The 23815-nt window shown below is 41.0% G+C and overlaps 1 protein-coding gene across 4 annotated transcripts; it reads right to left on the bottom strand.

Annotated features, from left to right (window-relative positions):
• Positions 1 to 10959: 10959 nt before the first annotated feature.
• On the bottom strand, positions 10960 to 23253 carry LOC133456297 (tumor necrosis factor receptor superfamily member 14-like). 4 transcript variants are annotated; one of them, XM_061734764.1, is made up of 8 exons: positions 23175 to 23253; positions 22010 to 22179; positions 20165 to 20280; positions 19012 to 19105; positions 18684 to 18809; positions 14186 to 14341; positions 13149 to 13236; positions 10960 to 13042 (listed from the first exon to the last, which is right to left on the bottom strand). In XM_061734764.1, the coding sequence occupies exons 3-8, from the start codon at positions 20204 to 20206 to the stop codon at positions 12973 to 12975; spliced, it is 576 nt and encodes a 191-aa protein (XP_061590748.1). In that variant the 5' UTR covers positions 20207 to 20280; positions 22010 to 22179; positions 23175 to 23253; the 3' UTR covers positions 10960 to 12972. The 4 variants fall into 4 exon arrangements, with proteins under 4 accessions (XP_061590748.1, XP_061590747.1, XP_061590750.1 ...); XM_061734762.1 differs by having other exon boundaries at positions 10961 to 13042; positions 19012 to 19114; XM_061734763.1 differs by lacking the exon at positions 22010 to 22179 and having other exon boundaries at positions 19012 to 19114; positions 23175 to 23204.
• Positions 23254 to 23815: the final 562 nt, after the last annotated feature.

The raw sequence follows: 23815 nt of genomic DNA, 5'->3' as shown, positions 1-23815 counted from the left end.
CACGAATAGTTTTTGCACGAAGTGCAAAAACATTTCCAAATTTCCAAACTAATGGGGAAGATTTTCCCATGTATTTGTATGGGGCAGCATTTCACACTGTGGGTGTGAAATGTCCGGTGAAGGTTAAAAAAAAAAAAAAAATCACCTTTTTTCCGAGTCACCTATCTTTCTCATACTTGCACGTAGAAACGTCATTCAAACTTCAAAACGGAGGAAAACTTCTCTTCTCTCTCTAAACCCCGGACTGTTTTTTCCTAAAATGTACACTTTTCAAGATATGAGCCTTCAAGCGAGGACTAAAAAACCCCCTTTTTCAAATCTAGAGTGGAGGTTTTAATTGATCAGAGTGAGCAGAACCCTGAAAAAATGACCATAATTTTTATTTGTAACTCGACCTTACGGCCGAACCGTAAAAGCTGGACAGATAATTTTTGGTCAGAATGTAGACATACATTTTGGTATTCTTAAAATGTGACTTTGACAGGCGTGGTGTGCACAAAATTTAAACGGGGAGACTAAGAGCCATGCCAATTCCTGTCTCTCTCTCCATTCACTGCAATGTTAAAAAAACATTTCTTCAAAAAAATCTCATTTTTGTTTTCGAATTGCCGTTACTAACACATTTTAAGGAATATCTGATGAAAATTAAGATTGTCAGAATCTTCCGGGTTCTGTCTCTCTCACGATGTCTTTGTTTTTCTGCTAGGAGCTACAGTTTGATTACAAGGTGAAGTTATTTGAGGCTTGTCAAATCCGAAGAACTAGCTGAGTCATTCCAATACAATATACACTACCATACTTCCGGGTCATGTGACCCAGAACTAGTCACATGACCCACTCAATGCAGACTTCATAATACTTTACCTTGGATAATGGAGGAATCTGAACCCTGACCTTTTGACCTTACATGATCCCCAGTCCTGCTGGGGACAGGTTCATGGGATATATATGTATATTATTATTATTATACATATAAATATTTGCATTTGTATATTATATATACATATTAGCCCCGCCCCTTCTTCTGATTGGCCGATACGTTATAGTCCAATATCTTTTGAATGGTTTGACATAGAGACTCACGGGTGGTATCAAATGACTAAGTATCGAGCCCCTGACACTCATTGGTGCAAATTAGCCCCGCCCCTTCTTCTGATTGGCTGATACGTTAAAGTCCAATATCTTTTGAATGGTTTGACATACAGAGACATTGGTGGTGTCAAATGACTAAGTATCGAGTCCCTGACCCTCATTGGTGCAAATTAGCCACGCCCCTTCTTCTGATTGGCCGATACGTTATAGTCCAATATCTTTTGAATGGTTTGACATACAGAGACATGGGTGGTGTCAAATGACTAAGTATCGAGTCCCTGACCCTCATTGGTGCAAATTAGCCACGCCCCTTCTTCTGATTGGCTGATACGTTAAAGTCCAATATCTTTTGAATGGTTTGACATACAGAGACATGGGTGGTGTCAAATGACTAAGTATCGAGTCCCTGACCCTCATTGGTGCAAATTAGCCCCGCCCCTTCTTCTGATTGGCTGATACGTTAAAGTCCAATATCTTTTGAATGGTTTGACATACAGAGACATGGGTGGTGTCAAATGACTAAGTATGGAGTCCCTCACCCTCATTGGTGCAAATTAGCCACGCCCCTTCTTCTGATTGGCCGATACGTTATAGTCCAATATCTTTTGAATGGTTTGACATACAGAGACATGGGTGGTGTCAAATGACCAAGTATCGAGTCCCTGACCCTCATTGGTGCAAATTAGCCACGCCCCTTCTTCTGATTGGCTGATACGTTAAAGTCCAATATCTTTTGAATGGTTTGACATACAGAGACATGGGTGGTGTCAAATGACTAAGTATCGAGTCCCTGACCCTCATTGGTGCAAATTAGCGCCGCCCCTTCTTCTAATTGGCCGATACGTTATAGTCCAATATCTTTTGAATGGTTTGACATAGAGAGTCATGGGTGGTGTCAAATGACCAAGTATCGAGTCCTTGACCTTCATGGGTGCATCCCGCGATCATCCGGCAGTAGTCCGTGGCACTTCAAAATTTCCCGGGAATTTTGTCTAGTTATTATTATTATTCCATATTCTTCCGTATGAACTTCGGCGCGTAACTAGTTGCGCAGCTTTGAGAAAACTCAAAAAGTAAAAACGTAGAAACGTGCGACTTAATCGGGACTTCATGGGAATGACTTTTATTAGCGATTGGCGTGCACGTTTTTGCGCAACGTGCACAAACGTGCGCTTTTTGCCCCATCGTGAACGCATTGCGTGAACTTTGGGGCCTCAACACTCGCTCACCGTTACTCGAAAAATTATGAACCGATTTAGAAAGTTGTAGGCCCTGAATTTAACTACAGTCCTGTGGATTTTCAGAACGATGGCACGAATAGTTTTTGCACGAAGTGCAAAAACATTTCCAAATTTCCAAACTAATGGGGAAGATTTTCCCATGTATTTGTATGGGGCAGCATTTCACACTGTGGGTGTGAAATGTCCGGTGAAGGTTAAAAAAAAAAAAAAATCACCTTTTTTCTGAGTCACCTATCTTTCTCATACTTGCACGTAGAAACGTCATTCAAACTTCAAAACGGAGGAAAACTTCTCTTCTCTCTCTAAACCCCGGACTGTTTTTTCCTAAAATGTACACTTTTCAAGATATGAGCCTTCAAGCGAGGACTAAAAAACCCCCTTTTTCAAATCTAGAGTGGAGCTTCGAATTGATCAGAGTGAGCAGAACCCTGAAAAAATGACCATAATTTTTATTTGTAACTCGACCTCACGGCCGAACCGTAAAAGCTGGACAGATAATTTTTGGTCAGAATGTAGACATACATTTTGGTATTCTTAAAATGTGACTTTGACAGGCGTGGTGTGCACAAAATTTAAACGGGGAGACTAAGAGCCATGCCAATTCCTGTCTCGCTGTCCATTCACTGCAATGTTAAAATAAAATTTCTTCAAAAAAATCTCATTTTTGTTTTCGAATTGCCGTTACTAACACATTTTAAGGAATATCTGATGAAAATTAAGATTGTCAGAATCTTCCGGGTTCTGTCTCTCTCACGATGTCTTTGTTTTTCTGCTAGGAGCTACAGTTTGATTACAAGGTGAAGTTATTTGAGGCTTGTCAAATCCGAAGAACTAGCTGAGTCATTCCAATACAATATACACTACCATACTTCCGGGTCATGTGACCCAGAACTAGTCACATGACCCACTCAATGCAGACTTCATAATACTTTACCTTGGATAATGGAGGAATCTGAACCCTGACCTTTTGACCTTACATGATCCCCAGTCCTGATGGGGACAGGTTCATGGGATATATATGTATATTATTATTATTATACATATAAATATTTACATTTGTATATTATATATACATATTAGCCCCGCCCCTTCTTCTGATTGGCCGATACGTTATAGTCCAATATCTTTTGAATGGTTTGACATAGAGACTCACGGGTGGTATCAAATGACTAAGTATCGAGCCCCTGACCCTCATTGGTGCAAATTAGCCCCGCCCCTTCTTCTGATTGGCTGATACGTTAAAGTCCAATATCTTTTGAATGGTTTGACATACAGAGACATGGGTGGTGTCAAATGACTAAGTATCGAGTCCCTGACCCTCATTGGTGCAAATTAGCCACGCCCCTTCTTCTGATTGGCCGATACGTTATAGTCCAATATCTTTTGAATGGTTTGACATACAGAGACATGGGTGGTGTCAAATGACTAAGTATGGAGTCCCTGACCCTCATTGGTGCAAATTAGCCACGCCCCTTCTTCTGATTGGCTGATACGTTAAAGTCCAATATCTTTTGAATGGTTTGACATACAGAGACATGGGTGGTGTCAAATGACTAAGTATCGAGTCCCTGACCCTCATTGGTGCAAATTAGCCCCGCCCCTTCTTCTGATTGGCTGATACGTTAAAGTCCAATATCTTTTGAATGGTTTGACATACAGAGACATGGGTGGTGTCAAATGACTAAGTATGGAGTCCCTGACCCTCATTGGTGCAAATTAGCCACGCCCCTTCTTCTGATTGGCCGATACGTTATAGTCCAATATCTTTTGAATGGTTTGACATACAGAGACATGGGTGGTGTCAAATGACCAAGTATCGAGTCCCTGACCCTCATTGGTGCAAATTAGCCACGCCCCTTCTTCTGATTGGCTGATACGTTAAAGTCCAATATCTTTTGAATGGTTTGACATACAGAGACATGGGTGGTGTCAAATGACTAAGTATCGAGTCCCTGACCCTCATTGGTGCAAATTAGCCACGCCCCTTCTTCTGATTGGCCGATAAGTTATAGTCCAATATCTTTTGAATGGTTTGACATAGAGAGTCACGGGTGGTGTCAAATGACTAAGTATCGAGTCCTTGACCTTCATGGGTGCATCCCGCGATCATCCGGCAGTAGTCCGTGGCACTTCAAAATTTCCCGGGAATTTTGGTCTAGTTATTATATATTCTTCCGTAAAAACTTTGTCCGGCTACTCCTCCTACAGCTTTGAGAAAACGCGAAAAGTAAAAACGTAGAAACGTGCGCCTTAATCGGGAATCGATGGGTATGACTTTTATTAGCGATTGGCGTGCACGTTTTTGCGCAACGTGCACAAACGTGCGCTTTTTGCCCCATCCGGAACGCATTGCATGAACTTTGGGGCCTCACCACTCGCACACCGTTACTCGAAAAATTATGAACCGATTTAGAAAGTTGTAGGCCCTGAATTTAACTACAGTCCTGTGGATTTTCAGAACGATGGCACGAATAGTTTTTGCACGAAGTGCAAAAACATTTCCAAATTTCCAAACTAATGGGGAAGATTTTCCCATGCATTTCAATGGCGCCATTATAAGCGGATGGGAAAATGTTGAGAAAAAAAAGACAAAATTCACCTTTTTTCCGAGTCACGTATCTTTCTCATACTTGCACGTAGAAACGTCATTCAAACTTCAAAACGGAGGAAAACTTCTCTTCTCTCTCTAAACCCCGGACTGTTTTTTCCTAAAATGTACACTTTTCAAGATATGAGCCCTCAAGCGAGGTCTGGAAATCACTTTTTTTCAAATCTAGAGCACGGGAGTCAGTTTGCTAGAGTGTAGTTACACTGAAAAAAAAACATGATTTCTTATTTGTAACTCGAGGTCACGGCCAAACCGTAAAAGGTAGACAGATCATTTTTGGTCAGAATATAGACATAGGTGTTGTGATTTATAAAATGTGACTTTCACAGGCGTGGTGTGCACAAAATTTTAACGGTGGAGCCAACAGACACGCCAATTCCTGTCTGTCTCTTCATTGACTCCCATGTTAAATGAAGTTTTCTTAAAAAAAATCTCATTTTTGTTTTCGAATTGCCGTTACTAACACATTTTAAGGAATATCTGAATAAAATTAAGATTGTCAGAATCTTCCGGGTTCTGTCTCTCTCACGATGTCTTTGTTTTTCTGATAGGAGCTACAGTTTGATTACAAGGTGAAGTTATTTGAGGCTTGTCAAATCCAAAAAACTAGCTGAGTCATTCCTATACAATATACACTACCATACTTCCGGGTCATGTGACCCAGAACTGGTCACATGACACATCAATGCAGACTTCATAATACTTTACCTTGGATAATGGAGGAATCTGAACCCTGACCTTACATGATCCCCATTTTATTTTTATAGGATGTTAGTGTTATTATGGGATGGCAGGTGTTTTTTTAAGGTTTTTAGCGTTATTATGGGATGGCAGGTGTTTTTATAGGATGTTAGTGTTATTATGGGATGGTAGGTGTTTATTATGGGATGGTAGTGTTATTGGTGTTAGCGGTCCCGTTAGCGGTTCTGTTAGCGGTCCTGTTAGCGATCCCGTTAGCGGTCCAGTTAGCGATCCCGTTAGCGGTCCAGTTAGCGACCCCGTTAGCAATCCCGTTAGCGGTCCCGTTAGCGGTTGTTAGCGATCCCGTTAGCAATCCCGTTAGCGGCTCGGTTAGCGGTCCCGTTAGCGATCCCGTTAGCGATCCCGTTAGCGGTCCCGTTAGCGGTCCCGTTAGCGGTCCCGTTAGCGGTTCCGTTAGCGATCCCGTTAGCGGTTCAGTTAGCGGTTCTGTTAGCGGTACTGTTAGCGGTTTCGTTAGCGGTTGTTAGCGGTCCCGTTAGCGACCCCATTAGCGGCTCCGTTAGCGATCCCGTTAGCGATCCCGTTAGCGGTCCCGTTAGCGGTCCCGTTAGCGGTCCCGTTAGCGGTCCCGTTAGCGGTCCCGTTAGCGATCCCATTAGCGGTCCCGTTAGCGGTCCCGTTAGCGGTCCCGTTAGCGGTTCCGTTAGCGGTTGTTAGCGGCTCGGTTAGCGATTCCGTTAGCGGCTCGGTTAGCGGTCCCGTTAGCGGTCCCGTTAGCGATCCCTTTAGCGATCCCGTTAGCGGTTCAGTTAGCGATCCCGTTAGAGGTTCCGTTAGCGGTTCTGTTAGCTATCCCGTTAGCGGTCCCGTTAGCGGTCTTGTTAGCGGTTCTATTAGCCTATTACATATTTTCTGTAATAACTTTTGAATGGTTTGACATAGAGAGTCATGGGTGGTGTCAAATGACTAAGTATCGAGTCCTTGACCTTCATGGGTGCAAATAAGCCCCGCGATCATCCGGCAGTAGTCCGTGGCACTTCAAAATTTCCCGGGAATTTTGGTCTAGTTATTATGGGCATGCCAAGTAATGGCATGACCATATTGCAATCGTCCAGAATGGCCCAAAGGGCAATGTTGCTAGCATTTTGCTAACAAGCTAAAGTCGCAAAAGTCCCACTGCGCACCAGCGGGTGTACAGCATGACCCCGCTCTGATGTGGAAAAAAAAAATCCCCAAAAACTAAAACACGGCCGGAAAAACGAGGAAAAACATGAAAATGAAGGCGATATATTAGTATCTAGAAAAGGTTTCCCTTTTCTTTTTATTATTATTCTTATTCCGCACTTTTTTTCGTCCGTTAATGCGGCCCGAACCGGAATGTGCACCCATGCATGGCATACATCGTTGGATGCGTCTCCATCATGCCTCGATGGGCATTACTTTTCTCCGTAATAGGGGTTACCGGGGCAACGCTAGTTGCCAAAAAGCAAAAAAAAAGGCGAAAATTCCCACGCTTATTGCTCGGCCGAACTTTGTCGTAGAGACATCGTTCAAACTTTCAAACACTCGGCCTGATTGTCCCTAAAGGTACGTACAAGCTCATTATGCCAAGTATTACAGTTTTTGTGATATTGACCTTTCTTTTTTTTTTTTTTTTCCATTTGACTTTGGACGCTTGTTGCTAGGCAACAGGTTATCGTAGAGACATGGTACAAATGTTTCCCGACTCGGCACGCTGTGGACTTCAACATACTCAAATTTCATGAAGCTGGGATTTAAGGAAATTTTATGTCAAAATCCAGGCCACATGGCCCCATTCATTCGGATGGAGTTTTTTACCATGGTGAAAAATAAACCTATCCGTTAACATAGCCTGAACCGGAACATGCACCCATACATGGCATACATCGTTGGATGCGTCTCCATGGTTCCTCGATGGGCATTACTTTTCTCAGTAAAAAGTGTTACCGTGGCAACGCTAGATGCCAAAAAGCAAAAAAAAAGGCGAAAATTCGGACGCTTATTGCTCGGCCGAACTTTATCGTAGAGACATGGTTGAAACTTTCAAACACTCGGCCCGATTGGCAGTAACGGCCCCTACAACCTCATTATGCTAATTACCACAGTTTTCGCGATATTGACCTTTCATTTTTTTTTTTTTATTTCTGTTTGAATTTGGACGCTTGTTGCTAGGCAACAGGTTATCGTAGAGACATCGTACAAATGTCCCCTGACTCGGCACGCTGTGGAATTCAACATACTCAAATTTCATGAAGCTGGGAATTAAGGAAATTTTATGTCAAAATCCAGGCCAAATGGCCCCATTCATTCGGATGGGGTTTTGTACCATGGTGAAAAAAAAAACCTATCCGTTAACGTAGCCTGAACCGGAACGTGCACCCATGCACGGCATACATCGTTAGATGCGTCTCCATCTTGCCTCGATGGGCATTACTTTTCTAAGTCAAAAGCGTTACCGTGGCAACGCTAGATGCCAAAAAGCGCGCCCCATTAATAACTATTGGGAGCACAGGAATGAATGAAATACAAGCGTAAAAACACCTCAAACTGACATAGAACCACCCCGAACACAACCACTACAGCCCCAAACCAAAGCAGCAAGAGGGGACGAATGGGCAGTAGGGCATGCCCATATCAAAATTTCCAGAAATTTTCTAGTTATTATTCTTATTCCGCACTTTTTTTCGTCCGTTAATGCGGCCCGAACCGCAACGTGCACCCATGCATGACATACATCGTTGGATGCGTCTCCATCGTGATTCGATGGGTATTACTTTTCTCCGTAATAGGGGTTACTGTGGCAACGCTAGTTGCCAAAAAGCAAAAAAAAAAGGCGAAAATTCCCGCGCTTATTACTCGGCCGAACTTTATCGTAGAGACATCGTTCAAACTTTGAAACACTCGGCTCGATAGTCTTTAAAGGACCATACAACTTCATCATGCTAGTTATTACGGTTTTTGCGATATTTAACTTTCAATTTAAAAAAAAAATCACTTTTATTTTGGACGCTTGTTGCTAGGCAACGGTTTATCGTACAGACATCATTACAACATTGACCAACCCGGGACGCTTTGTACTGCAACATATTTTAGTCTCGTCATGCTTGCTATTACGGTTTTTGAGATATTCCACATTGTTCATTTTGAGGCTAACGGAACTTCGGATGCTTGTTGCGCGGCAACACGGTATCGCAGAGACTTGGTTCCAACGTCAAAAGACTCAGCTTGATGTGGACTACAACATACTGAGGTCTCATTACGCTGTCGTTTACAGCTTTTGAGATATTAAAGCCAAATTGTCCCATTCTATCCTATGGGGCTTGTTACCATGGCAACAAAAACCAATGCATTTGTATGGGGGACCATGTGAATAAACAATCTGTTAATACTGCCCGAACCGGAACGTGCACCCATGCATGGCATATATCGTTGGATGCGTCTCCATCGTGCCTTAATGTGCATTACTTTTTTCAGTCAAAAGTGTTACTGTGGCAACGCTAGATGCCAAAAAGCACAAAAAAAGGCGAAAATTCAGACGCTTATTGCTCGGCCGGACTTTATCGTAGAGACATCGTTCAAACTTTCAAACACTCGGCCTGATTGGCACATACGGACCCTACAACCTCATTATGCCAATTTTTAAAGTTTTTGCGATATTGACCTTTCTTTTTTTTTTTTAATTTCCGTTTGACTTTGGACGCTTGTTGCTAGGTAACAGGTTATCGTAGAGACATCGTACAAATGTTTCCCGACTCGGCACGCTGTGGACTTCAACATACTCAAATTTCATGAAGCTGGGATTTAAGGAAATTTTATGTCAAAATCCAGGCCAAAAGGCCCCATTCATTCGGATGGGATTTTGTACCACAGTGAAAAAAAAAACCTATCCGTTAACGTAGCCTGAACCGGAACATGCACCCATGCATGGCGTACATCGTTAGATGCGTCTCCATCTTGCCTCGATGGGCATTACTATTCTCAGTCAAAAGCGTTACCGTGGCAACGCTAGATGCCAAAAAGCGCGCCCCATTAATAACTATTGGGAGCACAGGAATGAATGAAATACAAGCGTAAAAACACCTCAAACTGACATAGAACCACCCTAAACACAACCACTACAGCCCCAAACCAAAGCAGCAAGAGGGGACAAATGGGCGGTAGGGCATGCCCATATCAAAATTTCCAGAAATTTTCTAGTTTACTTTACAGTCCTGCTGACGTTCAGATGAAGTTAAATTAAGATTGGAATACGACACCAACAGCTAACAGTAGTACAAACAACACTGTGCATGCGCATGAGGCGCATGGACGACAAGTAGTTTGACCAGGAGGGTTTGAGGAGTTAAACTAGTCGGACTCAGATGAACAGGATCAGGACGGTAAATAAAAGTTCTGCAGCTCCTGTAGCAGGAAGTGTCGCGTCTCCAGCTGCTGTCTCGCTGTGAGCGCGTTTATACGAGCGCGTTTATCTACGAGCGTGCTCATTTCTGGAGCGAAGTGCGGCTCCTCGGTGTTACGACTGTAGACGGCAAACAGGGGCGGTGAACATTATTTATACTGAGCTGGAAAATGTAAAGTAAATTCAGGCCAACATGCTGCAGGCACGTCACACTGGTAATAAAATATTTAAACCGACGCAGAAAGGTCAGTTCAGCTCCCCGAGGAAGGGAGAGGTCGACAAGTTGTTCACTTCGAAACAAAGATGTTAAAGAAGATATCAATAAACATAAAAATACACTATCTAGAGTATATAAACAGTAAATACCTTCAGAACAGAGCAGCTAAACGGAATCTGACATCAAATCTGTATTTCTATGGAAAAATTGAGTATCAGTAGCCTATATTCACATAATCTGTAAATCTTAAGCAATGAACGTATGTTACACTTACCGTCGGTTATGTGAAACAAACTCTGCATTTTTATTCACAAAGTTCGGTTTAAGTGCCGTCGAAAGCTCAAATGTCCTGAGGAACTGTCCCGAAATGAAAGCTGAACATGTTTTAATTCCTCTGGTGCAGGAGACGGACCCAAGGTCGCACCAGCGAAGCTGAAAATTAGTAAAATAAAAAGTATGTGTCTTCACACACTGGAGTCGCAAAAAGTCTCCAATAAGACCTGGAAAAGTCGTTATATTTCACTTTTTTTCCCCCAAAGAGGTCGTCAGCGAACTCTCCCAGAACAACACTGAATCGCAATCGCAAAAGCAAATGCGCGCTCCCGCGAATGAGGGAGGCAGGAATATTCTTCAGCATAATAAGGCAAGGCAAGTTTATATAGCACAATTCAACTGACACAAGGTAATTCAAAGTTCTTTACATCAACATTAAAAGCGGCAAGACATAATTAGACAGTAAATAACAAATACAATGAAATAAAATTATGAGAAAAGAAGGAATAATAAAAAGTAAAAATAATAAAAAGCACAAGTTGCTGAAAACTAAGGGCAGTAGAGTACCGCAGGTAAGTATTTAATTTAGGAGCACGCTTCAGTAAACAGTAATGTTTTTAGACCTGATTATATAATATAAAAACAACTATATAATAATATGCTGTTGCAGCAGCAAGGGCTTTTCCATCACATAGACATGGAGGGATTTACTATAGTGTACTATAGCTCATTTCCCCACTGTAGCCTATTAACCTTGGTTTATCTTTCAAAAATATACATTTGTGTATAAAAAAATCAATGTGTACTATGAATAGATTTAAGACCAAGTGTGTACAAGTTCCCCTAATAATAATAAAAATAATTTGACTTTGGTTCTAGGTACTTCTCGTGTTGACAAGTATCACTCCCTCCTCTTGATTTCCTCTCAAATCCATCAACAAACTTCAGCTAATCCGTAACTCAGCTGTCCATATTATCACAAGAAGATCCTCCATTGATGATATTACTCCTGTTTTCCCAATCTGAACTTTTACACACCAACACCCCATCTCAGGTCTCAGGTCATCGTCCTCCATCCAGGTAACAGTCCTATCTGCTCGTTGGGTCACCAGATCCTTCAGCTGCTCTGCCCCTCGTCTCTGGAGTTCTCTCCCACCTCACATACGCAGTACTGACTCTTTTCAGACTTTAAATCCATATACTGAAGACACATGTTTTGAATTTTCTTTGTAGCCTATTTTTTTTCTTGTTTTGCAGATTTTTGTTGCATTACCTTGTGGGATTGTTATTGTGTTTTACGGTGACATTGGGTACCTTGAGAGGTGGTGTTAATAAGTTTAACGGATTTTGGAAATCATAAAACATCAATTTTTCTCAAAATAAAGCAACACTGTTGCAGGATTTCTGATGCGATTTAATTTCAATTCAATTCAGTGAATTGAAAGAGTTTGATCTATATAGCATTTGTAACAATACAAGTTGTCTCTAGCTTTGGTTTGCTTTGTTAATCCTCCCAGTTCTTTCTTACAGACAGACGATCAAAAACTCAGTCCATCACTTTTTCTATAAAAGATAAGCTTATTTCAGACAAAAAAAAAAACAATTAACATGTTTTGCTTCAAAAGCAAGTTACACAGTCAAATGTGTCTCCAGACCTGAATCATGTTTCATGGACACAAAGTTGTATTGTCCTTTCCTTTCACTGTCCGTCACTATATAGAAAATAAAAAAATTTAACATGGAGGTCAAAGAAAACAGACTCACTTGTGGAAACATCTCCAGGTTGTCATCTTAGGAACTGTACTTCTGGCTTCAAACAGGAGAACAAAGTCCATTCGTGGGTTTTATTTTGAGCATCAATTGGATTATACCATACTTGTGTCAGAGGTATGTGCACATTGGGTATAGATTTTTTTATTTTGTGTACATTCATTAAAAACAGATTCATTTATTAATATAGCTCTATATAGGGGTTCTATATGTTCAAAATGTGTGGGTATTCAGATGTGTATATGTATTTATATGGCGTCCGTATTAATGGTGCCATCGGTGTAAACCGGAGTCAAGTTCTCTCGTCTGATTTATGTCTGACCTGGCAATAAAGCTTTTTCTGATTCTGATTCTGATATACAGATACATAGATTCCAGTGGCGAACCATGAGCACTACCGAATCTATTAAACTCTATACAAGTGTTTGGCATGTCTGGAATTAATCAATAAATGAATGAATCAAATGAAATAGTCAATTATAACACAACAGTATATACTGTACTAAGATGTATTATTATCATTTATTTTCTTCTACTGATTGTCACTAACTCTCCAACAAGTTTTTTATTTTTTCTGGTGCTATAAAAGTACAATTATTACAGTTAGATTTTGTTACTAACAGTAAAAAAATCCCATCGCCGGCCGTACTCAAACATTTTCCTCCACAATCTGTGTGAGCTGAACCAGTTCCTGCCTTGATCTGCTTCCTGTTTCACACCTGGAACAACAAAGAGACTTTGTCTCTTTTATACTGAAAAATATTCAGATACGATTCCTTTGCAGTTGCAGGGAATTAAATATGTCCATTTAATGAAATGACTTACTTTGCGTATGGCTGACAGAAGGCCATCGTTCCATTCGCAAAGGTCCCGTTCCTGCAGTCGGAGCAATGGATGTCTGTGGACGCTGTTCCTGCACAGACACAGATGATATGATGGAAGTGGTGATGCAAGTATCAACGTAAAGGGATCAGGGTGTTATATAAGAACAACTGATGGTGCATTTACTCACTTGAGAATAAAAAAATGTAATTAATTAAATCATAAAAAGACGCAGTATGACAGTCATGAGGTATGACGGACAGCAGCCAAACCAGTACTAGTTTCATTATAAGAAAAATTGATCTTCACAGGAGTTTTGACGCTGAAGAGACTGAAATTGTAAACGTACATAGATAAAGCAAGCCACCTTTATAATTGTTAGCATGACATTTTCAGATATACAGTAATGATTAGAAGAAATATTATCCATCCAAGAACTGAGCCGGTCAGCTGGTGACCCATCAAAGTTGGCTAACAATTATTGTGTTTTATATGAAGTCCATCACTTTATCTTAGTATAACAAGACTAGATATGATGTTTTGATACTGGAACATCAAATCGAACTGTACAAACCGTGTAACAAGCTGCACGACAAAGCAATTGCCATTTTACAGTCCCAGAGAAGTTAGAGCCACAAACAAGTTTAAACAAGTCAAAAGTGCAAGAGGAACTTTTGAATAATAAATAATTAAAAAATCCTTTTGCACACAGTTCAGTTTCATGCTTCAGTGCCAGAAGCTGCTGTCTGTGGATGTCCTGATGTGGCTGCATGAAATAAAAATGATCTGCAAGAATCTGGAAATCCAATTTATCATCTTCACATTTGTTGTTACAAGAAGTTTGTGGAGAGATGTGCTGAAATGTTAGTATTTGTACCACGAGTAGTGCAAAGAGCACATACGCAGAGACGGCTCCTTTGTGCCAAATGGTGCACAGACAAATAAGGTAAGTATTGCCAAGAGCACTGCTCAGTAAATATGCTGTAATCTGATGAACACCTAACTAACACGTTGCTCGTACAGAACATTAGAAAACCAACCTTTTTCACCGATGCATTGTCCTGGTTCACAGCTCTTGTGCTTCTGTGCCGCTACGCAGCCGTGTGACGTTGAATCGATGCAGAAGAACCCTTCAACTGGTTCACAGGTGGTATCTGATGTCAATGTACACGGCGACTTCTCTTTCAGACCAGAACCTGTGAACACGTTCAGAGGTTACATGTGAAGATGAACTCTGTTAGGAAAATGAATAAAAACTCAGGAGCACGTCCAGATTCTGCAAGGCAGAGTTTCATTTCTTGCATACACTCATCAGAGACCAGGACGCTATGCTCAAATTGTTAAAGGCTGCTTCTCTTCTCCTTTTGTTCTCTTCTCACAACAACGTGTCTGCTGGCTACATCAGCTTATACAGTTAGCCATTGTGTGCGTGTCTCTCCTGGCTCTGTTCTTCATTCTCTCTGTCTGTTTTCTCTTTTCCTGCTCTGCCCAGCTGGTCTTCAGCAGGAGGGTCCCCCCTTATGATCCAGGTTCCTGCTCAAGGTTTCTTCCCTCTTAAGAAGGGGAGTTTTCCTTGCCACTGTTTGGCTTAAGGCTTTTCTCCCACTAGGGGAGTTTTTACCTGCCATTGTTTATGTAATAATTGCTCGGGGTTCATGTTCTGGGTCTATGGAAAGCACTTAGAGGCAACTTCTGTTGTAATAGACGTTATATAAATAAAATTGAATTGAATTGAACAACAACCTCCTCAACTCCTCCAGCAGATGTTGAGGAATCCAGGGACCTTGGTGCTTAAGTAATAATCTGATCTGATCTACGCCGCTGCTAAGCGACAGGAGACCTGTGTAAAGTAAGCCGACAGGAGTTCCAGGACATCCCGAGCTGAAACAGCTCCATCAGCACCAGTGACACGTTTGAACAGAATGTAGTTTACAGAGAGTTAAAAACTGTTAAACAGGGACAATATACTGTCTAAACAAAATCAAAACATTTAATTTTCCTATCAATATTTTTTGTAAGGCCACATGAGGCCACAACTCATTCTTGAATCACACTTGAATCACTTCTTTTTTTTTTCTTCTTCTTTTTTAAAATATTTTCATCCCGTTTTTTTCCCCCCATTTTATCACCCAGTGCTCTAGCTAAGTCAGTCCTGGGCATTGCTCCCTCTAGCAACCCCGGGAGGGCCCTTCACTGAGCTCAGGTCTCCTCCTTAACCTGAGGAGTGAGCAGGCCGCTTCTTTTCACCAGACAGGGTGGGGTTTCTCTGGCCGGACGTAGCGCGTGGAAGAATCACGTTATTCCAGCCAGATCCTCCCCCCATCTGGCGCCCCGGTTGGCCAGAGGGGGCATGTATAGCCCAGAACTGTTGCATGTTTTTGTGAGGGTAGCTCACATTAGCTACCCAAGGGAACACGGGGAGAACATGCAAACCCCCATGACTTCAGCATCGAATCGAACCCAGGACTTTCTTGCTGTGAGACGGCTGCACTACCAGCTGCGCCACCCTGCCCCGAATCACACTCTTTCTTGACCAAATACAGTGTTTTTTGTTCCTGGCAAACGTTTTATTTTATTTTTTTCCCTTTCAGAGAAATAATTTTAACACTAATTTACTTGGATTGAAAGATGATGATCGCTGTTCGTTGTGAGACCATGTTGTTCTTAATTTAGTGAAACAAACCTTCAATTAAATGAGAATTGTAAATCAGAGATGCGCTGATTTAAATGTTCTTTGCTAATCCTGATTAATGATTTCCTTTAAGCTGCGACCCGCTGATACCAATATTGGCCACATTTTGAACTTAATCAACAATGAAACCGCATATAAGTCAAAGTACCACCATAGAAATCTATCAACCTTGAGGCCCAGATTGAGGCTCTGGAGCTAGATCTATACCAAAATGGTGGTCCAGAGAAACACAAGGAGCTCCTGTTGTTGAGAACTAGGTATAAAGAGTCTCTACTAGTAAAAGGCTGGCAAGCTTCTTCATGGAGAATTAAAAAACTTCAATCTCATAGAGCTATAAACTCAATTCAAAATGGAGACCATACACTGGATCCAGGTGAAATTAACTCCTCCTTCAGAATATTTTACGAATCCCTGTATCAATCAGAACACCCAGTTGACACAGTTACAGTCTTAATTTTGGACAAACTGGACATCCCAACAGATGTTATGATAAGACTAAACTGGACAAACGTTTAACAGTTGATGAAATGTCAGAAGCTGTGTGCAATATGAAAAGTGGTCCGGATGGAATCTCTATAGAAATCTATAAACTGTTCCAAGATAAATTGCTCCCACCTCCGCTGGAAATGTTTGAGGTAGCATATGAGTCAGGAATTTTGTCCCCCATCCCTATGAACTGCACTCATCACCCTGGTCCCAAAGCCTGACAAACCACCCGCAGAAAAGGGATCTTATTGTCCTTTATCACTAATTTACTTTGACACAAAAATAGGCGTAAATCCTCGGCAAGGAGGGTAGAGAAGTATGTGACCAGACCAGACCAATGACCAGAAGGGTTTTGTTTTAGGATGCCAAGCTTTTCAAAATATACAGAGATTATTAAATATATTAAATTAAAAGCGTGATGCTAAAGATAATGCAATCCTGTCGCTGGAGGTCGAAAAAGCCTCCAACAGGATTAAATGGAAATACCTGATGGAGGTTCTGGCCAGATTTGGATTGGGCAATAGTTTTCTGCTCTTGTATACAGATCCAACAGTTAAGATTTTGACAAACAACCAGATATTCCAACCATTTAGGTGACACAGAGGCACACAAGGCTGCCCCTTGTCCCGTTTCCTGTTTTTGTTTGCTATTGAGCCACTATCACCTTGGGCTGTTCCAGAAGTTGAAAATGTTGTCACCTCTAAGTATGATCCTTCAGTACAGTCAGTTACTGAATCTCTGGATAGATGGAAGCTGATGCCAGGCTAAATGTAGTGATGATGTTGGACTCTGCTGCACTGCATTTGGGAATGCCAACAATATCCAGTCATTTTGGAAAGATGTAACCGTAAATGATTTGACATGTGACTAATATAGTGGTTCCCTCTGAGGCACAGCTCTGTATATTAGCCATTTACCCTGATCACTTTGCACCTGGCCGCAAAGATGCACCCATGATCTGTCCTTGCTTCAGACTAGGAGAGTGATGCATTGAGGTGGAAAAATACGGACGACCCCACACCTGGAATGTGGTGACGGGAAATGGCGTCATGCTTGGCACTGGAGAAATTAACTTATGTTGTCAAAGAGAAACTAAACAAGTTCACAAAGATATGAGACGCTTTCATGCAGTTTATGGAAAGTGACCAGACTGAAATCAATAATTAAACTTGCGGCGCTTGTGGAAGCTGGCATGTCTGTTATACACTAAACAGGACCACTGTTGTGTTTATTTTATTTATTTATTTTTTTTCATTTCCATTTTCTGTTGCTTGTTTATTTTTTATTGTTTTTATTTATTTATTTTTTCTTTCTTGAATGTTTATGCTGTTGGCTCTGCCGCTCTGTTTTAGCCCATTAACCTTTGTTTGCTTCGGTACTTTGAGCAGGATGATGCTGTTATAAATCCTGGATTAAGTTTGTTGGTCCAAAAGTTTTGGTTGCACCATCAGTCGTTTGTTTTTTGTTTTACTTGCCTTACAGGTTTCACAAATTGCCTTTTTTGCTATGCTGTATTCACAGTAGGAAGTGAACGCAACACGCTCCACAGTGACATCATGATGACTGTTGTGACCCAATTAGCCACGGTGGTGAATGGAACGATAGATGAAACATTCTTGACACGCACCTTAGGTTTGTTTGTTGTCTGCTTCGCCGATCTTCTCTCTCTCTCTTTATTGTTGTGGGATGTTGTTTTCTTTGCAGTTTATATGACATTTAATAAAGTGTGGTTTAACATGCATGCGTGCGGTAAGAAACGTTATTCTCCTTGTGGTTCCAAAGTCACTGAGCCCACACACCTGTGTCTATTTAACACCTAATTGCGTGACGTGACCCATTACCAAGGTTATTGCTGCCCCCTTGTGGCCTTGTATATAAATAACACCCAAAATAACTTCCAACCAAAAGAAACCAAAAACACCCATATTGGCTCCAACAATGACATCACTGTGGAGTACAAAACACACTGCACCGGGATGTCATGATGATGTCTTTACTGACACAGGTAAAACTAAAGAAATTACTGTAATTCTCAGTTTTCTAAACTGATTTGCTTCTTTACTAAGTTACATGAATAAACATAGAAATAAAACCAAAAAAAGAAACTTTCAAGGTTGTGTCTACGATCCACCTTCTGGACAAAGAAGATTTCTGCTCGTATCGATTGATTTCAGCAGCCAGTATTGGCTGATTCCAGTCAGACACAGCTTACATATCTGCCCATTTGTCTGTTTTATCACTAAAATACACCTCTAGCCAAATGAAGCGCTGCAGCTTCTCCGGTTCACCTCTGAACAGAGTATTTGTAGGAGCACATGTAGACGGAGAGAGTTTGAATTAAAAGTGAACAGAAAACCTACCTGGGTCACAGGTAGTACATGGATGGCATCGTTTCAGCCCATTAAGTTTCTCCATAACAGTTCCAGCGACGCAGGGCACACAAGATGTACTTCTGAACTCTGTGCAGTCTGTTTTAACTCGACTCCCTGCAGGAGAGCAAATCATTTTATCAAAGCTGTGAAGTAAAGCCTGTAATCTTGTACGTCAACAATCCTGTGCAGACCAGAGTAAATTATCACTCATTCGGTGAGTTTTTCTCCCTTAAAAAAGAAAAAGAGATTTGGTTTCTTTAATGACAATTTTCCACATGTAAACATGAAGAGCAGCAGGAAAGTGATTTGGACTCACCAGCGGGGCACATGGGGCAGCAGGCACTACCAGTCTGATACTCGGTTCGATAACACGAGGACATGTGAACGCTGAAGGCTCTTATCACAATCATCTGTGAAAACTGAGAAAATGTTATGGTCAAGTTCCACTTACAAGCAGATAGGAATGGGCGATATTTTACTGTTCACGATATGCCGTCAAAAAAATTCCCCACGGTAAGAATTTGTCATCTTGCGGTAAAAACGATAAATTCCCGTTGATGACGTTTTTGTGTGAAGTCGGATATGGTATCGACGCACAACGTACAGGAAGGAAGGAAGGAAGGAAGGAAGGAAGGAAGGAAGGAAGGAAGGAAGGAAGGAAGGAAGGAAGGAAGGAAGGAAGGAAGGAAGGAAGGAAGGAAGGAAGGAAGGAAGGAAGGAAGGAAGGAAGGAAGGAAATGAGCCAGAAAGAAAGAAAGAAAGAAAGAAAGAAAGAAAGAAAGAAAGAAAGAAAGAAAGAAAGAAAGAAAGAAAGAAAGAAAGAAAGAAAGAAAGAAAAAATTCCCGTTGATACGTTTTTGTGTAACAAACAAGGCGGATCTGAGTCATTCCAGTTTTGCAGTACAGGTGGACTCATTTAATTGGTTTTTATTAATTCAATGTAATTAGTGTAGTTTAGTAGTATTTAGTATTCTTTTAGAGCAGTGTTTTAGGGGCTCCAAAGCCTGAATGTGGTGATAGATTTATAGTTACAAAGGTGGAGTTGAATTGATATTTTTTGTTATCGTTATCGGGATAAATGCCAGAAATTATCGTGATACATTTTTTAGCCCATCCCTACAAGCAGATCTACACTTTTGCACTTTTTCAACTTACAATGAATTAAATTCAGTTATACTCTAGAATTACTTTATTGATCCCCGAAGGGGAATTAATCATTAAGCTAAAGGTTAATAGTTGAATTAATTACTTAAATTACATATTGACTAAGTGTCATTGTTTTTGTCAGAGCAGAAGTCCAACTGGTTGAATTCAAAGCATCACTGATGGCTCAGATCCCTCCAGTCTGTCCCTAAGCAAACAGCAGCAAACCAGTAACACTGAACAGCAGGATTTCCCTGGGTGGGCCTCAGCCATTATCAGTATACACAATCATTTCCTGCTGCTACAAATGCAACAAATGGGTTTACCAGCAGAGAAGCAACTGTGAAACAATTTCTTCTTAAGGTCATTGTTCCGGGGCGTGATGGGAGCTTTCTTGAGCTGAGGACACTATCTCGCTGTTGAAGCTGCTCCCAGTCAACACCTGAAGACAAAGAGGAATCATTTTACTGTCATTTGATGTGTAGCAGCTGGACTTGTAGTTCTTGAGACCGGTCTTGCTCTTGATTCAAGATTCAAGATTCAAGACAACTTTATTTATCCCTTGAAGATAATTTGAGACCACTTTTTTGTGGTCTTGGTCTTGTCTCGGTCTCGGGTCTCTCGGTCTCGCTGTGTCTCGGACTCAGATAATTGAGATGCCATTGCACACCAAGGTGACAGAATCTGGTGATCACCAGTTCTTCAGTGTAATTTGTCTACTATAATGGTAAATAATGCAATTTCATGTTGGTATTCGTGTGTATCTTTAATATTTAAAATTCACATTTCATCTACAAATTAAGTACAATTTAAATCAGTAACATTTACTATTCATTAGAGTTTTCTGAGGTGGAGGGGGGTGTTGGAGGCTGGTTATTTTGCTAGATGACTTTGGGACTAGTTAGTAGTCGTGTCAATCCTTAAAAGCACAAAAGAGTAAATAAGTTAGAACAGACATGACTAGTGCCTGTTAAAAGTGCAATAATCTATTTAATAGTGTTCAGAATGATTGTGGCAGATGGAATGAATGATTTTGTGTAAATGTTTTTCCGGGCCAGTGGAATTTTATACCTTTTGCCTGACGGCAGTAGTTGAGGTGAGTGGTGGAGGATGAGAGGATGAGGGGATGAGAGGATGAGAGGGGTCTTCTGTGATCAGAGTGGCCTTCCTGACCACAGAGCGGTTGTAGAGATCAGACAGGGGTGTGTGCTGTGATCTGCATAATTTGCTGGCCTGGTTTTTTATTCGGGAGAGTCTGGTTTTGTGTTTGGTGGTGAGCAAGTTGTACCAGGATGAGATGTTGAATGTAAGAATGGATTCAATGAGTGAACGGTAAACCAGAGTTAAAATGTCTTTGCTGATATTAAATGTCCTTAGATTCCTCAGCAGGTGGAGGCGCTGTTGTGCCTTTTTATACCGGTAAATAAGTCTGTATGCTGTGTGAAGGACAGGCAGGTGTGGATCTCAGTCCCCAGGTATTTGAAGGACTGGACCTGCTCTGTTCTCTACCAGCTGCCCCTGGATGCTGAGCAGCTGGAAAAGAGATGGTGCTGCCTTGCTTCTGCCTCCACAGCACAGCTCTGTTGTTTTGTCAATGTTCAGCTGGAGTGAGTTCTCAGTGAAGGTTTGGACCAGGTTGCTGACTGCCTGCTGGTACTGAGTCAGGGCATCAGAACCAGTCATGTGGGCCACCATGTCGTCTGCATATTTAAAAAGTGTCATTCCTTCACTGCTGCAAGAGATGTTGTTGGTATATGCAGAGAAGAGGATGGGGGATAAAACACAACCTTGAGGAAGCCCTGTGTTTAAAACCAGTTTGCTCGATTTAAAACCATTCACAAGCACTTTTTGTGGTATGTGCTGTAAAAAGTTATAAATCCATAAAAGCAGTGTTGGGTACAGCTGAAGATCTGACAGGCGGTGCAGCAGGGTGCTGGTGTTTACAGTGTTAAAAGCAGAGAAGTCCATGAATAAAATCCTGGTGTGTAGAGTCCATGTGCTTTGTGACGGTGTCTAAAAGTGTGAAATTATTTAATCTCAGCTGATTGATGAAAACATTTATAGTGAGTTCACACATCAGAACTCCACTTCTCTGTGTTACTGTGCTGCAGTTAAATACAACATCATTTGTAAACTAGCTGAACTAGGATGGTGCTGATGTTACACCTCACACAAGATGATGAAATAACCAGGTTTTTTTAGGTCTCGGTGTTGAACTAGTCTTGGTCTTGATTTGGTCGGTATTGGTCTTGGTATTGGTCTTGATACTCTCCGGTCTTGGTAGTGTCTTGGGCTCGGTTTTAGGCGGTCTTGACTACAAGTCTAGTAGCAGCCGTAGCTACTGTGATGAGGAAAGAAGAGTAATTATAAGAACCGGCTTCATCTGGAGCTTCACTGCTGAGAACACATTATGATCGAAATCTATAAAAACACCTATTGATTCATAAATGGTTAGTTAAGATATATATAAAAGGTTGAGGAATGAATTAGGAAGTAACCACAATTAAACAGTAAAGAATGACCAACGGACATGTGACCACAAAGTACTGGGTTATGGTGCAATCAGACAGTGATGTAACTTAACCTTTGAGTCCATTCTCAGTGTTTTTGGATCGTTTTTTCTTGGTCAATCTACTCTGATCATTCTGATCAACCAATCACAGGAGCCTGGGGTGGTTTTATACACAAGCTTGTCTATAATTTCATTCACAACTCCTCAGATAACTCCCTCTTTCATTTTCTCTGTCCCGTGTTCAGTGTGGTGCACACAATAAACCTTTAACAATCACTTTAAAACAACTATAATGTACCTGTCTAGGATGTGCTTATAACACTGTTATAAGATGACAAATCAAATCAATTATTTTATTAGGTCCTCAGTCACAGAAGACATTCAGGCTTACAGAAAATTACTTTTAAATAAATCACTTTTTAGAAGGTTTTGAAACAGATTCAAGGGCACAAACAAGTCCACATCTGAGGAAAAGGATAGTTAGAGTTCCTCGGTGGTATTGCGCCTGTCCGACTATATTTCTATGTTAAAAAAAAAAACAGTGTATTGAGACAGGTGTTTCTCTTCTGCAGGTAAAACCGCACATTTCGGTGCTGCTCTGAAACCGTTTTATGAGCTGCTTCTAATGAACAACAGCAGGTATTTACTCAGAGAAGAGAAAAAAAAATCATGTTAAAAACAGTTAAGAACAGGATTCTGCTGCGTTTTTTTACGTTGCTGCTACTTTTCTTCAACATCTATCGTCTTAATCCACGAACCTTAATTGTGCTATTTTGAATTTTTGCAGAGTTTTAAGCGTTTAGACCTGAGCTCTGCGTACTTACCGTCGACGCGATGCTGAAGCGCAGATTTCAACTTTGCGTCACAGAACAGAAGATCTCTGTCCACCGGGTACACCGCCCCCCCACCACCCCCACATTATTTGCTTAACCTTCATTTAATTGTAACACTTCATGTACGAGGACACGATACAAAATAATGTGGTTTTTGAGCCGATATTGAAATAAGGCAAATTAAATCTTATAGGAAGACGGACACATGACACTTACACCATGTCATTATTTATTTAACATACATAAAACCAAAATCCAGAAACAGTCTGTGAAGAACTGAGTAAATCCAATGATTCAATGACTTCAAATCATTTTATTTATTATATTTATTTATTTATATTTATTAACACGGTTCATTGTGTTTTGTAGACTTCATTGTGCCTTGTGAGATCTAATTGCAGCTTTAGCTGAGAGTTCAGAACAACAATAGAGTGTGAACAATACAAAGACATTAGATCTAAGTTCTTTCCTAAGATATTAAACAAGTCCAGGATTTTGATTCCCTCTCAGATCACGACAAAATCCAACATTTAATTGGAGAAAAAAAGGAAAGTGCTTTAGAAACAGCTAAATACACCAGTTCATGTCATCGATGAAGAGAAACACAACATGACAACACTCTCATAGCCCTG

Source organism: Cololabis saira, chromosome 12, assembly GCF_033807715.1.
Source record: "Cololabis saira isolate AMF1-May2022 chromosome 12, fColSai1.1, whole genome shotgun sequence".
Taxonomy (NCBI): Eukaryota; Metazoa; Chordata; class Actinopteri; order Beloniformes; family Belonidae; genus Cololabis; species Cololabis saira.
The sequence above is the reverse complement of the archived record's forward strand: the minus strand, read 5'-3'. Positions and strand labels throughout refer to the sequence as shown.

Excerpts from the sequence above, each read along its gene's own strand:
- LOC133456297 (XM_061734762.1), bottom strand. The coding sequence starts at position 20,206 with ATGACCTTAAGAAGAAATTGTTTCACAGTTGCTTCTCTGCTG. Across the intron at positions 13,237-14,185 it reads ACAATGCATCGGTGAAAAAG|GAACAGCGTCCACAGACATC; the intron begins GTTGGTTTTCTA and ends GTGTCTGTGCAG. Across the intron at positions 13,043-13,148 it reads TTCTGTCAGCCATACGCAAA|GTGTGAAACAGGAAGCAGAT; the intron begins GTAAGTCATTTC and ends TTGTTGTTCCAG.